A 13,506-nucleotide genomic window follows, 5' to 3' on the forward strand; every position below is an offset into this window, starting at 1 on the left:
CTAAGCTCCTTCCCACCAGTGTCTCCTGCATACAGGGCAACCAAGGCCATCTCAGGGCCAGAAATGGGCCTGAGTACAAAATTAATCTCACCCAAGTAGTCTGGAGTTCAGGAAGTGCCTGCGCAGATATGGGGAGTTTGTAGCAGGGAATGGTTTGATATATTAGAAATGATCATCCTGGAGGATCCTTCTAGTATGGAGAAGTTTTCAGAAGGACAAATGATGGAAAGTGCAGATAGATGGCAACTTATTAATGGTATTCATTTGAAACTATGAATAGGATAAAGTGGATCACATCTTAAGAGATGCATGATTTCATTGCACAGTGAAGGGCACCTTTGCCCAGAAACAAAAACTCTAGGAGCATCCTCAGGCAACACCTTGAATCTAGGATACCTCTAAAGTTCCTTAACAGTACAAATATATAACAAACAGGAATGAATAAAAGGAACCAGTGTCTCCTCCCTCAGTGGCTGTGAATCTCTAGATGTCAATTACATCAGAAACTTACCAGGTATACTAAGGAAGAACTGAAGCTCACAGGATCCATTTTGCTGATGAACAAGCTTGTATTCTCCAGTGAGTCCTTTATAAGCATTCTTGATAGAAAGACCGCTGTCAGATATATAGAAGTGCTCTTTATACATGTCGACACTGTGATTCAGGTGCCCCTTGTCTGTGCTCAAGATGTATTGCCAAGAAGATGAGGAGTGGTTCTTCTTGTATAAAGCAAGACTATTGGAATGGTTTGATATATATCCAGAGGAACCTTCTGGTATGGAAAGATTAGCTGAAGGGCAGTGCCCAGGGTCTAGAAATAAAAAAAAAAGATGCATTTATTTAAAATAGGGCAAGAGTAGCTATCAAAATAGTAGGGAAGCATGATATGATAATATGATGCAAGACATGTATTTTTGTTTTGTTGTAAACTACCCTGAGATCTGTACTCTTACCTTACCATACATCAGTATACAGGTGTGTGTATTCCTACTATCTTGTTCCTTCTTCTTTTTTCCAACTCTCTTTCTTTCTTTCTCACTCTGTCTTTTAATAAATGAAATTCTTATAATAGAATATTGTTGTTTTTAAAAAAACACCTGCCCTGAGATTTTATGGAGAAGTGTGGGTAGTAAATTCTATTATTAATAATAATAACTGATAGGAACAAATGCAAACCAAAAAGAAATTCATGCAAGCAGCCGGCCTCACCCCGACCTCTTCCCCCACCCCCAACCCCACCCCCAGTGGTGAATCCATATGACAGTAACTTCAGAACCTCACCAGGTACGCGAAGGAAGACTCGATAGAAACAAATGTTTCCCAAGAAATCTTCAACTTGGTATTCTCCAGCAAGCTGTTTGTTGGTGTTATTGATGAAGAGGTCATTTCCCCATAGATAGAAGTATTTCTTGAATGAGCTTTTGTAGTATTTCGGTTTTCCTCCAGTTATGGCTAAAATGTCATTATCAGGATCAGATGAACTGCTCTTATGAATTAAAAGTATGTTGGGATAACTGGAAACATTAGGAAAGATCATCCCCGATGAACCTTCTGCTATGGAGACGTTAGCACAAGGGCAGTGTGTGGAACCTGGAAGAAAATGAGGGCAACTCATTAATGGAATTCTACCACCAACCAGACAGATTAGATCTCACATCTTAAGAGAGGCAGGATGTCATTACACCATACAAAAAATGGCACCTTTGCAATTGCACGTTTGGTAAAGGTCATATTACACTTGTTGAAGGCCGTTTGGAAGCTTAGAGGATCCCGTCATCTTTGGGGGGCAGACTATCCTCATTGGCATGGCAGGTTTGGTTCACGCTCTGTGCCCCAGGTGCTGGCAAATGCCACATCGCTCCTGCTACTGGGTTGAATACAACATTTTACAAACTTGTCTTAAGAGTCCTTACACTTTGAGGCATATACTTGCAACACTGAACTAGCAAATCTAGTTCCACACTTTTCCTGGTTTCTTTACTTTTCTACTGAATCGCATATTCCAAAATTTGTAATATTCAAATTTCTTCCTCTGTTCATTTCTGTTAGCTGCTATTCTGCAGGATTTACTCAAGACCTGCTAGGTTATTTACTTGTTTATAAAAGTAAAGGTAAAGGTACCCCTGACCATTAGGTCCAGTTGTGACCGACTCTGGGGTTGCGGCGCTCATCTCACTTTATTGGCCGAGGGAGCCAGTGTACAGCTTCCAGGTCATGTGGCCAGCATGACTAAGCCGCTTCTGGCGAACCAGAGCAGCGCACGGAAACGCCGTTTACCTTCCCACCAGAGCGGTACCTATTTATCTACTTGCACTTGATGTGCTTTCGAACTGCTAGGTTGGCAGGAGCAGGGACCGAGCGATGGGAGCTCACCCCGTCGCGGGGATTCGAACCAGCGACCTTCTGATCGCCAAGCCCTAGGCTCTGTGGTTTCACCCACAGCACCACCCAAGTCCCTTACTTGTTTATACTGCTTCTTAAAATCTTCAATAAACATTTTCCAGTGCTCCTTATTTTCATTGTCATCTTTTTCTCTTACCCTGTTTGTTATGCCTGCCAATTCAGAATATTCAAGCGTTTTAAACAGCCACTTTTCCTTAGTGGGCACCATACCCACAGCGGCAGAGCAAGCCGATCGGGCGCCTGGGGCAGCACCCAGGGGCAGGGCCAGCCACCCGTATGGGCAGGACCAGACCCCCATGGGGTGGGGTGAGCCGGGGCAGGAGGCTCCATGGGGCCTCCAAGGAGTCTGCCTGCCTCCTCACATTCAGCCACCCTACAACTGAGGGCAAGGCAGCGGGCAGGCTGTTTGGGGCAGCGCAGAGCCTGTGGGCGCCCAAGCCACCGCATCTCTCCTGGATGCACTGGAGGTCCCGCTGTGAGTGCCGCCAGGCATTTCGTCACCCCCCCTTAGTGGTGACAGCCAGGGCAACCTGCCGCCACTGCACCCCCCTTCCTCCGCCCCTTCATACTCATTCTCCACCTTGTGTCAGTAAGACTCTAGCCACAGTGGTGGCATATAATAATAAATTCTTTTGCTTTTTAGGGACTTCAGTTGTTACCATTCCCAAGAAGAATGCCTCAGCCTTTTTTGAGGAAGGTTTTCTTTTTTAATATCTTTTTTAATTTAGCGTGGCAACATCAACACGTTGGAAGTTCCTGCCTATAGATATAGATATAGATATAGATATAGATATAGATATAGATATAGATATAGATATAGATATATACACACACAACTTGATTGTTAAAAACAAACAATCCCGCAAAGCGGTTCACAAAAGATTAAACTGGTAAAAGCAAGAATTACTTGAAAACATACAAAAGTCAAAATACTCAAGCAGATCAAAATTACCTCAGCTTTCTAAGCATTTGGGTAGGCTTGTCTAATCAAGAATGTTTTTAGCTGGCGCTGAAAAGTGTACAGTGAAGGCATGTGCTTCATCTCAACAGGCAGGGAGTTCCAAAGTCTAAATAAGTCCTGCCACACTAAATGATTGAGTTATTACAGATGCAGAATGGATATTATGCCACACTAGTGCAGGGGTCGTTTAACTAGCCCATGAACTGTCCCCAAACTGAGCCGCCCACTCGGCGAGTCCCCGCGCGCTGTGCTAAGCCAGTGTAGCACGGTGTGGGGACTCACTTCTGCGGCACAGGAAATTGCATCTGTGCATGTGCATATGCCGGAAATTGCATCGGCACAAAACATAGATGCCAAAAATTATGGACATGCGCACTTATGTGTGCACACAATCTGGCCCACAGAGGGATCTCCACTGGAGTGAACCGGCCCAGGCAAGGTAAACTTTGCCCACCCCCGCACTAGTGATATCAGGCAGGCAGCTTCCCTGTATTCTTTTCAGCACCTTCTGAAGATATTCATACTTAGACATATTTAGGCAAGTGTACTTGGTTGTTTGAGGGACGCAGGTGGCGCTGTGAGTTAAACCACAGGGCCTAGGGCTTGCCGATGGCGGTTTGAATCCCTGAGACGGGGTGAGCTCCCGTTGCTCAGTCCCTGCTCCTGACAACCCTGACAACCAGAGCTGGCCACATGACCCAGAAGCTGTACGCCAGCTCCCTCGGCCAGTAAAGCGAAATGAGCGCCGCAACCCCAGAGTCAGTCACGACTGGACCTAATGGTCAGGGGTCCCTTTACCTTTACCTTTACTTAGTTGTTTAGGATGTTTTATGAGTTTTAATTTGATCCAGTCTCATCTTATTGCACTTTTAAATGGTTGTAACTTTTTAGTGATAATATTATTGTTCTATCTTTTTTATAAGGTTTTAGGAAGCTTAGAATCATAGAGTTGGAAGAGACCACAAGGGCCATCGAGTCCAACCCCCTGCCAAGCTTTTTTTTCTACAATCCAGTAGTATATGAATTTTACGAAGTAAATAAATAAATTCAGCGCAACACACCCGCGAGTAAACTGTAACTGTTTTTCTTCTTCCTGCTATTTCTTAATCCCTAAAAACCTTCCACCTGAAAGTGTTTTTTGCCCAGGGCAGCCACACAACTGTGAGTTAGCTGGAGTGTGAATTTGGCTTTCTCTGGGCTGCATGCCATGCTCAGCTGTGGAAGTGGAAAAGTATTTAAGAGAACTGTCATGTACTGTAATGTGATCTGAGCATCTTAATAGCCCTACAGCTCTGCTGTTTACTCACTAGCATGAGTGAGGAGGGATAATATCAAAACAATATACTCTCTCCTACCTTCCTTAACATTCTCACATGTTCAGGATGCTGAGAATTGTTAGCAGAGCCCTCCTATCACCCTCACAAGAACTACCATTTCCAGAATTCTCTGGGAAGAAGAATTGATCATCAAGCCCCTTTAATACTGTGGTATGGGTACCCTGCATTACCCACCTTCTAACACCAGCCTCTTCTTCTGTCCTACACTGGTTTAGACACTAAAATACATTGACAACTTGCCAAGGAAGACATAGCAAAACCTGTGAGTGATTGAGGATTGTGGAAACTCAGAGTTCCATATCTTGCTGAACAGCTTTCTCTTGCCAAAAGGCTTGTTTCTTGCAAAATAAACGCTTATTGGGATAGGCGAGTTGGCTTCCACAGGAAAGACAGCGGCGTTCCCAGTTTATCATACAAGTGATTCACAGATAGTTCTTGAATATCCCGTAGTTCTTTCCCATAAGGTCTTAATAGCTCTGTTGCTTAGAATGTGGTGCTGATAACACCAAAGCAGCCTGCAGGTTCAATCCTCGTAGCGGACAGCTGGACGTAGGTGATCCTCTGGGTCCCTTCCAACCCTACATACAAGTCTATGATTATATGAACATTTGCACACCTCTCCTGATGAAATCAGCTGCCAACGGTTCTCCCTCTCCCCACATGCACCCCATCAGAGTTTTGCTCTTGCTTATCCATTTGTTGTCTCTGGGCAAGGTGGGGAGAATACACCCAACCACACAGCTGATGTCTAAGCACCTGACCTCGGCTTAATGTGGACCCTAAGCCCCTCCTTTGGGACGCGGGTGGCACTGTGGGTTAAATCACAGAGCCTTGGGCTTGCCGATCAGAAGGTCGGCGGTTCAAATCCCCACAACAGGGTGAGCTCCCGTTGCTCGGTCCCTGCTCCTGCCAACCTAGCAGTTCAAAAGCAAGTCAAAGTGCAAGTAGATAAATAGGTACCGCTCCGGCGGGAAGGTAAACAGTGTTTCTGTGCGCTGCTCTGGTTCGCCAGAAGCGGCTTAGTTATGCTGGCCACATGACCCGGAAGCTGTACGCCGGCTCCCTCAGCCAGTAAAGCGAGATGAGTGCCGCAACCCCAGTCGGCCACGACTGGACCTTTACCTTTAAGCCCCTCTTTCCTCCTTTAACTCCCCTCTGCACATGAGGTGTTCCTCCATCAACTTCTGCTCTCCCTCATCTCCTCCTCCCTAAATCCAGTCAGATATCCCCTATGAGGTTGATGTAGCTCCCTAAGTCAGATTTTTCAAAGCACAGCACTGGAGGAGAATGCTTCAAGGACAGGGGGCATTAAGACAGGAGCTTGCCGGTGCCATGGTTCAAAGATCCCTCTGCCCCCCCCTTTCCCAGAGTTGACGACCTTTTTTAAGGGGGGGACCCCAAAGTTGTTGACCTTTTTAGTAAAGGTTCACCAGAGTTGCTGACCTTTTTTTAAGGGAGTTGGCACCATGCTTACACATTATCTCTAACAAGCCCCTAGAACAAAATAAAATGAAAAAGCAGAAGAAAATCTAATGAAGTCCTCAATTCCAATGCGAAACACATTCAAGACTGAGCAGTTCTTCCAATTCATCCTCATGATTCAAATCACGACATATCAAAAAGTTAAAGCAATCACCAGTTTGTTGTTCTTTAAATAAATTAATAAAGTCACAGACAATGAAGTTCCCGGCCAATTTGTGTTTAAGTACAAAGCTGACGTTTTCAAATATTGGGGGGGGGGTGTAAAGCAGTGACACCCTGAACCTAAAAAGGACCCAAAACTTGGGTCACAAAGGCTGCAGCCCTAACTGCACTTACCTGAGAGTAAGCCCTGCTGAATCAAATAGGACCTTACTTCTGAGTAGACTGTAGGACTGCAGCAAGAAACACAGTTGGGAATTAGGGCCTTCTGTTTTAAGTCTCATCCAGAGGAAAATGTAATATTGGAGATTAGGGAGAAAGGAATATGAATAGATTGGAGGGAGGGGGCTGAAGAGAGACCAGAAACCACAGGTAGCAAGACAAGGCACACTTTCTGGGGAGCATGTCTCACACACAGTTGCTTGGGGCAAGGACTGCAGAGGGACCATAGTTGGGTTGTGCGTGTGTGTTTTTCAGAAAAATGTAGAATTGGAAGGTTCCCTGCGGGTCATCTAGCCCAACCCCCTGCAACGCTTTTTAGCTTGCATTGATCTCAAAAACCTTCAGTGCCTTTTTTTTTAGTTGGATAGGCAGTTAACAGGTTTGTTTCACAAATAAGGGAGAAGGAGGGTTGCTGGCTTGGTTTGGTTTGCCTTTGTTCTAGTTTTTAGCATGTGCTTAGTACCATAGTTTCAGGCTGTGAGCCGCCCTGATATCTATGGGTGGAGGGCAGTAGTAGTAGTAGTAGTAGTAATGGTGATGGTGATGATGATGATATTTTTCGCAGGGCTTAGAGTGAGCACGTGATGGCCAGCTGCTGGAATGAATGGGGTCTGTGCTAAATGGTCTGGCTTGCTTTACAACCCCTAGGGACCTTGTTGGGGGGGGGAGAAGGAGGAGGAGGAGGAGGAGGAGGAGGAGGAGGAGGAAGAGGAAGAGGAAGAGGAAGAGGAAGAGGAAGAGGAAGAGGAAGAAGAAGAAGAAGAAGAAGAAGAAGAAGATTCCAGGGAGAGAAACCAGGGTAGCTGCTGCTGCTACTACTCATGGCTTGGGCTAGATGTAGCTGAACAGGACAGGGCTGCAGGTGCCTGCAGGCTAAAAGGGAAAAAAACCAAGGCAACTCTCCGCAGGAGCGGCTCCTATGAGCAAGACGTCCCTGCCTCTGTCTCGAGAGAGAATGAAGTGTGCCTCTAGGGGAGAAGTCAAACAGCTGCACTAGCAACTTTCTGTGAAAAGCAAACGCCAACACTCCACCCTAACCTGCCAAGGGAGACAAGGCAAACCCTTGATAAGTTCGAGGAGGGGGGCTGGGTTGGACCCAAGACTACCAATCTTGCCCAGTTACAGCGCCATAAAAAATGGCCACATGGTGATGGTGGGGGCAGTATATTTCTAGGTAGTCGAGTTGTGTCCCGCATATTGAGATCTCTGAAAGCAGGGGTGGCAACTTGAATAAAATTTTTTTTGGGGGGGGGGGAATCGATCGCATGACCAGGTGCACAGACAACATTTGAATGGCAATGCCGATCAACTTTGGGAGTGCCGGCCCCTCAAATATTTTATTGGGGGCGGGGGCAAAGGGACCTAGGCCCCTAGGAGTTTGTTCTATGGCTTAAAGTAACGGCATATCTTGATGACAGGAGTTCAGCAGTGGAGGGGTAAGGGGGGGGAGTGTTTTGCAGCGCGGGTGAGTCATCCTCGCCCTCTAACTCCCACAGGAGGGACACATCCGATCAGGAGTACGAAGGGAGTACGAAAGGAGCTTTAAAGATTCCCCCCCCCCCATGACCACGCTACCGTCCCAACCGTCCAGTTCCCAGCCTGACCCTGGGGCCCCTCACATCTCACTCGGCCGTCGGCAATTGCCTACGAACCCGAAACGTCCGCCAGCCTCGACGGGCAGGATAGCAGCAGCAGCAGGGCTCGGGAGAAGGCTCCTCCTCGCCGTGCGCCCCCGTTGCCTTCGCCCGCGGCTCCTTCTCGCACCAGCACTGCCGCCATCGCCCGCTCCTTCCGACACACTCTTCACCACTGATACCACGAACTACCGTAACTTTCGACGAAAGGAAAAGGGAGGGCAGAAGTTGCCGGAAAAGGGGCGGGAGCGGGAGACCGTCAAGCCGTGGACGCCTGGGGGAGGCCTCTGGGCTATGCGCAGAAGCGGTGCCTGCTCTGTTGGCGAGAGTCGCGAAGCGATTTCATGCTCTTTATTCAGCTCATAGTGGTGAGGAGGAATGAATGAATGTCCCCTCAAAGTATCTGCTTTATATACATTATTTACACAATGGGCTGCACATGATTGGCTAATTCCGGAATTCTACTGTAAGCCAATCAGGTTGTGGATTCACTTCTATCTGGAGCATGATTGGGTAGTTCCTGCCAACCAATCATACTGCTGCATTGTTCTAGGACCAATCAGACTGCTGCATTCTGAATCCTATTGTTCTAGGACCAATCAGACTGCTGCCTTTTGGATCCTATTGTTCTAGGACCAATCAGACTGCTGCAGTTTGGATCCTATTCAACTCAGTACATAACACCCCTCCCCTCTAAGTTCCAGTCCTGCCCGGGAGGTCGCATTCATAGTCCTCGAGGTACGCTGGCGGCCTACGTGTGTGTTGCGGCCTGGGGTATTCCCTGGTCCGGGGTTCAGGTTCTGGCTCGTGTTCCAAGGATGCTGGCTGTGATGGGGCTATTTGGTCTGGCGCAACCGGCTCGCTCAGTCGTGGTTCTGGTTCCGGTGTCCTTTCGGCCTCGCAGGTCCTCTCTGTATTTACTGATTCTACCTCTCCTGCTGGCCCCTCGTGCTCTATGGGCCTCACTGCCCCTCTGTTCCCTTGGGACTCCTCTGACCTTTCCTCCTCCTGGTTTTCTCCCGGGAATCGTCGCCGTATCTGGTCGCAGTGGCGGCGCCAGCGTTGTCCCCCATCTGTTAGCACCTCGTACGACACGGGGCCAGTGACCCTGGTGACTGTGGCGGGTACCCATGCTGGGCCTGCCCCAAAATTCTTTGCGTACACTGGGTCCTGGGCCTCGAAGGTCCGGGGGTTCCTGCCTTCCCCCACCACTACCTCATCCTGAGCTCTATCGGGGTGAAGGCGGTCCAATCTGATTGCAAAGCGCCGACCCATTAGTAGTTCAGCGGGGCTCCGGCCAGTTGTTGAGCTGGGGGTGCTGTGCTGTGCTAGAAGGAATGTGGCAAGGCGGTACTCCCAATCCCCTTGCGTCATGCGGCGAAGGGTGTCCTTGGTGGTCCGCACCATGCGTTCTGCTTGGCCATTGGTGGCAGGATGGAATGGCGCCGAACGGATGTGGCGGATGGCGTTCTGCGCTGTGAAGGTTTGGAATTCTCCTGACGTAAATGCAGTCCCGTTGTCTGAGACGAGAGTGTCAGGGAGCCCGTGGGTTGCAAACAGCCTGCGTAGTACCCGGATGGCTGCGGGCGTAGAAGTGGACGGTACCAGTGCGACTTCCAGCCATTTGGTGTAGGAGTCCACCACTATGAAGAATGATTTCCCCTGAAAGGGGCCAGCAAAGTCCACATGCAGGCGTGACCATGGTGCTCGGGCGGACTCCCAGGACTGGAATGGGGCCCTTGGGGGATCTGGGCGGGATTCTTGGCAGGCCTGGCAGTGTTTGACCCAGGCCTCTATCTCTCCGTCGATCCCCGGCCACCACACATAACTCCTGGCAAGGGCCTTCATTCTTACTACCCCTGGGTGTGTCTCGTGTAGGGCTGTGAGGACCCTTTTGCGGAGGGGCTGGGGAACAATGACCCTGCTTCCCCATAACAGGCACCCCTTGTGGGCCGACAGTTCATGTTTGCGGGTTGTGTAGCCGGCGAATTCTGGCCCGGGGCTGCTGCTGGGCCATCCCCTCCACACCCAGTCCAGGACCCGGGAGATGACCCTATCTTTCTTGGAATGGTGTGCAACTTCTTGTGCCTGAATGGGGCGGTCGGGAAGCAGCTCCAGGCTCATAACCTCTTGTGCAGGTGCTGGGTCGGGGCCTGTTTCCGGTAGTGGTAGCCTGCTGAGGGCATCCGCATGGCCCATCGCCTTCCCCGGACGGTGAATCAGTGCATACTGGTAGCTGGCAAGGAAAATTGACCACCTGAGGACGCGAGGAGACAGCACTTGGGGGGTCTGCTTTTCAGGGGCAAATAAGCCAAGCAACGGCTTGTGGTCAGTCACCACGGTGAAGGGCCGCCCGTACAAGAAATCGTGGAATTTTTTTACTCCCTTCACGATTGCCAGACCCTCCTTGTCGATTTGCGAGTAGTTCCGCTCGGTTGCGTTGAGTGTCTGGGAAAAGTATGCCACCGGTACCTCTCTTCCATCCGGGAGTTGGTGTCCCAGGACAGCGCCAATTCCATAGGGCGAGGCATCGCATGCTAGCACCACCGGCAGCCTCTCGTCGAAGTGTGCCAAGACCGAGTTTGAGACAAGCAAGTCCTTGACTGCCTGGAATGCGGCCTCCTGGCGCTGGCCCCACACCCAAGGGGCCCGCTTGTCCAGGAGTCTGTGTAGGGGCTCTGCTACCGCCGCCTTGTGGGGAAGGAAGGAATGGTAAAAGTTCAATAGTCCCAAGAAGGCCTGAAGTTCAGTCTTGTTCTTGGGCGCTGGGGCATCACAAATGGCCCGTACCTTGTCCCCAGTCGGGTGGACCCCTTCTGCGGTCACCATAAATCCCAGAAAGTCCACCTGAGGCACTCCTAGTAGACATTTTTCCCGCTTCACCTTGAGACCCGCCGTCTGGAAACGGTGCAGAACGGTGCGGAGGCGGTCCTCAAACTCCTCTGGTGTGGGCCCGGCAATCAACACATCATCGAAGAAGGGGGTGACGCCAGGAATCCCTTTAAGTAGAGAGTCCATTAGATTCTGGAATATGCCTGGTGCCACGCTGACACCGAATTGCAGCCGCTTTACCCTGAATGCTCCTCTCTGCGTCACAATCGTCTGTGCCTCTGCTGTGGCCTCATCTACTGGCAGCTGTTGATATGCTTGGGCCAAGTCCAGCTTGCCAAAAATTTTCAACCCAGCCAGGGTGGCAAGAACATGGCTGACCACTGGCACTGGGTATGCATGGGCCGTGAGGGCCTTGTTTATGGTACATTTGTAGTCTGCGCAGATGCGGACTGAACCATTAGGCTTGACGGGCGTGACGATTGGGGTTTCCCAGGGGGCATTAGGCACCGGCTCCAGCACTCCTTGCTCCACGAGCCGGTCCAATTCCTCGTCTATACGGGGTTTCAGGGCGAACGGGACCCGGCGGGCCTTGAGCCTGACCAGTCGTACTGCGGGGTCAAGCTGTAGAGCAATGGGGGGGGCCCGTATACTGTCCCAATTTCCCATCGAAAACCCCCGGAAATTCCTTGCATACGGCGTCCACGTCCACTTGTAAGCTAGTGTGGTTCACCGCGGTGACGGCTAGCCCCAGTGGTCCAAACCATGCCAATCCCAGTAAGCTAATGTAGGGGCCCTTGACCACAAGCAAGTCCAGTTGCCGCGTCCGCCCTCGGTATTGCACCCTGAAGGTCCCCACCCCCATTGTGGGGACCTTACGTTTTTGGAAGTCCCGGAGGGTGAATGGGGCCGGCCTGAGTTTGGGACCCCCAGTAGGACACAGTTTCCTTAAGGTCCTTGCCGAGATTATGGATAGAGTTGAACCCATGTCAAGCTCCATGCGGCATGGGGCCCCCTCTATCTGTACGTCAACATAAATTTTCTCTACGTTGGGGTGGGGCAACTGGTATACCTGGAAGTCCGTGAGCTCTGTCGAGTTGCCTTGGTGCGTTGGGCCCCGGAACCTGGGGCTCTTGGATTGGTCATCTGATGCCTGGCGTCGGGTGGGCCGAGCCCGACACACCCGGGCGATGTGTCCCAATTTTCTGCACTGCCTGCACTCTGCGTTGCGAAACGGCAGGTCCTCCTCTCGTGACTTTCTCCACAGCTTGCGCAGTTCCCTCCTTCTCGTCGAGGCAGCTGTGGTATGTGGGCTGCTTGAGTGCGCTGCTGTACTCGGTGCACCTCCTCCCTGTCAGATCCTGAGTCGTCGGTGAGGTCTTCGTGGTGGACCCTCGGTTGGGACAGCTGGCTCGGCCGTGCCTCTTGCGTCGACCTCTCGGCAGCTTCCGTTGCCAGGGCCTCCTCCAGAGCGACCTGGAACGTTAGGTCCTTCTTAGCGTAGAGGCGTCGTTGCAGCTTCTCATCCTTCAGGCCACCGACGAGGCGGTCACGAAGCATGTTCTCCAGCTCTGAGAAGTTGCAGAACCGGGCGGCTTGGCGGAGAGAGGTCACAAACCCAGTTATGGTTTCCCCAGGGGCTTGCCGCTTTGCATAGAAGGCATTTCGACGAGCCACCACTGAGGGCTGCGGCGAAAAGTGCCCCTTCAGCTGTTCCATTATTGTTTTGTATGGAACAGTAGCGACGTCTTCAGGCGCAAGGAGAGCCCGGGCGATTTCAAACGTCTCCTCTCCGCAGACGCTGAAGAATATCGCCCTCTTCTTGGCGTCTTCTTCGTCGGTGACCCCTTTGGCTTCTAGGAGGAAGGTGAAACGGGAGGCGTACGCTTCCCAGTCTCCAGATGCTGGGTTGAATGGCGAGAAGCTGTTGTCGGTTGCCATTCTGAGTTCCTTGTGTCCCGGAGCTGAAGCCTGGATACACGGTGCGAGGCAGCGGTGCGGCAGGTGGCGGTGCTGCGGTGCTGTGTGTGGCAGTCAGCTCAGCGGGATCCCACCCTCGTTGCCAGTGAAATATACTCAGAGTCGCGAAGTGATTTCATGCTCTTTATTCAGCTCATAGTGGTGAGGAGGAATGAATGAATGTCCCCTCAAAGTATCTGCTTTATATACATTATTTACACAATGGGCTGCACATGATTGGCTAATTCCGGAATTCTACTGTAAGCCAATCAGATTGTGGATTCACTTCTATCTGGAGCATGATTGGGTAGTTCCTGCCAACCAATCATACTGCTGCATTGTTCTAGGACCAATCAGACTGCTGCATTCTGAATCCTATTGTTCTAGGACCAATCAGACTGCTGCCTTTTGGATCCTATTGTTCTAGGACCAATCAGACTGCTGCAGTTTGGATCCTATTCAACTCAGTACATAACAGTTGGCGGCATATGTGCCAACTCCCTGGGGGACATGGGTCCCC

At 50.5% G+C, this 13,506-nt stretch overlaps 2 protein-coding genes across 5 annotated transcripts in view; one reads left to right on the plus strand and one right to left on the minus strand.

The window, feature by feature from the left end:
• The window catches only part of LOC310756983 (uncharacterized protein), a 55,698-nt gene that overhangs the window by 31,866 nt on the left and 10,326 nt on the right, over positions 1–13,506 (minus strand). For 3 of the 4 annotated variants that reach the window (XR_014545005.1, XM_083602012.1, XM_083602011.1), the window contains exons 2-3: positions 1,282–1,590; positions 512–811 (exon numbers count right to left, since the gene is read on the minus strand). Coding sequence is in view for 3 of the 4 variants with exons in the window: in XM_083602012.1 (XP_083458138.1) it covers positions 512–811; positions 1,282–1,590 (609 nt within the window). In the remaining variant the exon portion in view is untranslated. Of the gene's footprint in view, positions 1–511; positions 812–1,281; positions 1,591–8,216; positions 8,401–13,506 lie in introns of those variants that run through there. The other variant, XM_083602013.1, reaches the window with a different exon arrangement.
• LOC310757220 (C-type lectin domain family 2 member D-like) overlaps positions 1–13,506 on the plus strand; it is a 97,880-nt gene that overhangs the window by 6,016 nt on the left and 78,358 nt on the right. The gene's annotated exons all lie outside the window — the stretch shown is intronic.

This window comes from Podarcis filfolensis (genome assembly GCF_964270895.1).
Source record: "Podarcis filfolensis genome assembly, chromosome: 2".
Taxonomy (NCBI): Eukaryota; Metazoa; Chordata; class Lepidosauria; order Squamata; family Lacertidae; genus Podarcis; species Podarcis filfolensis.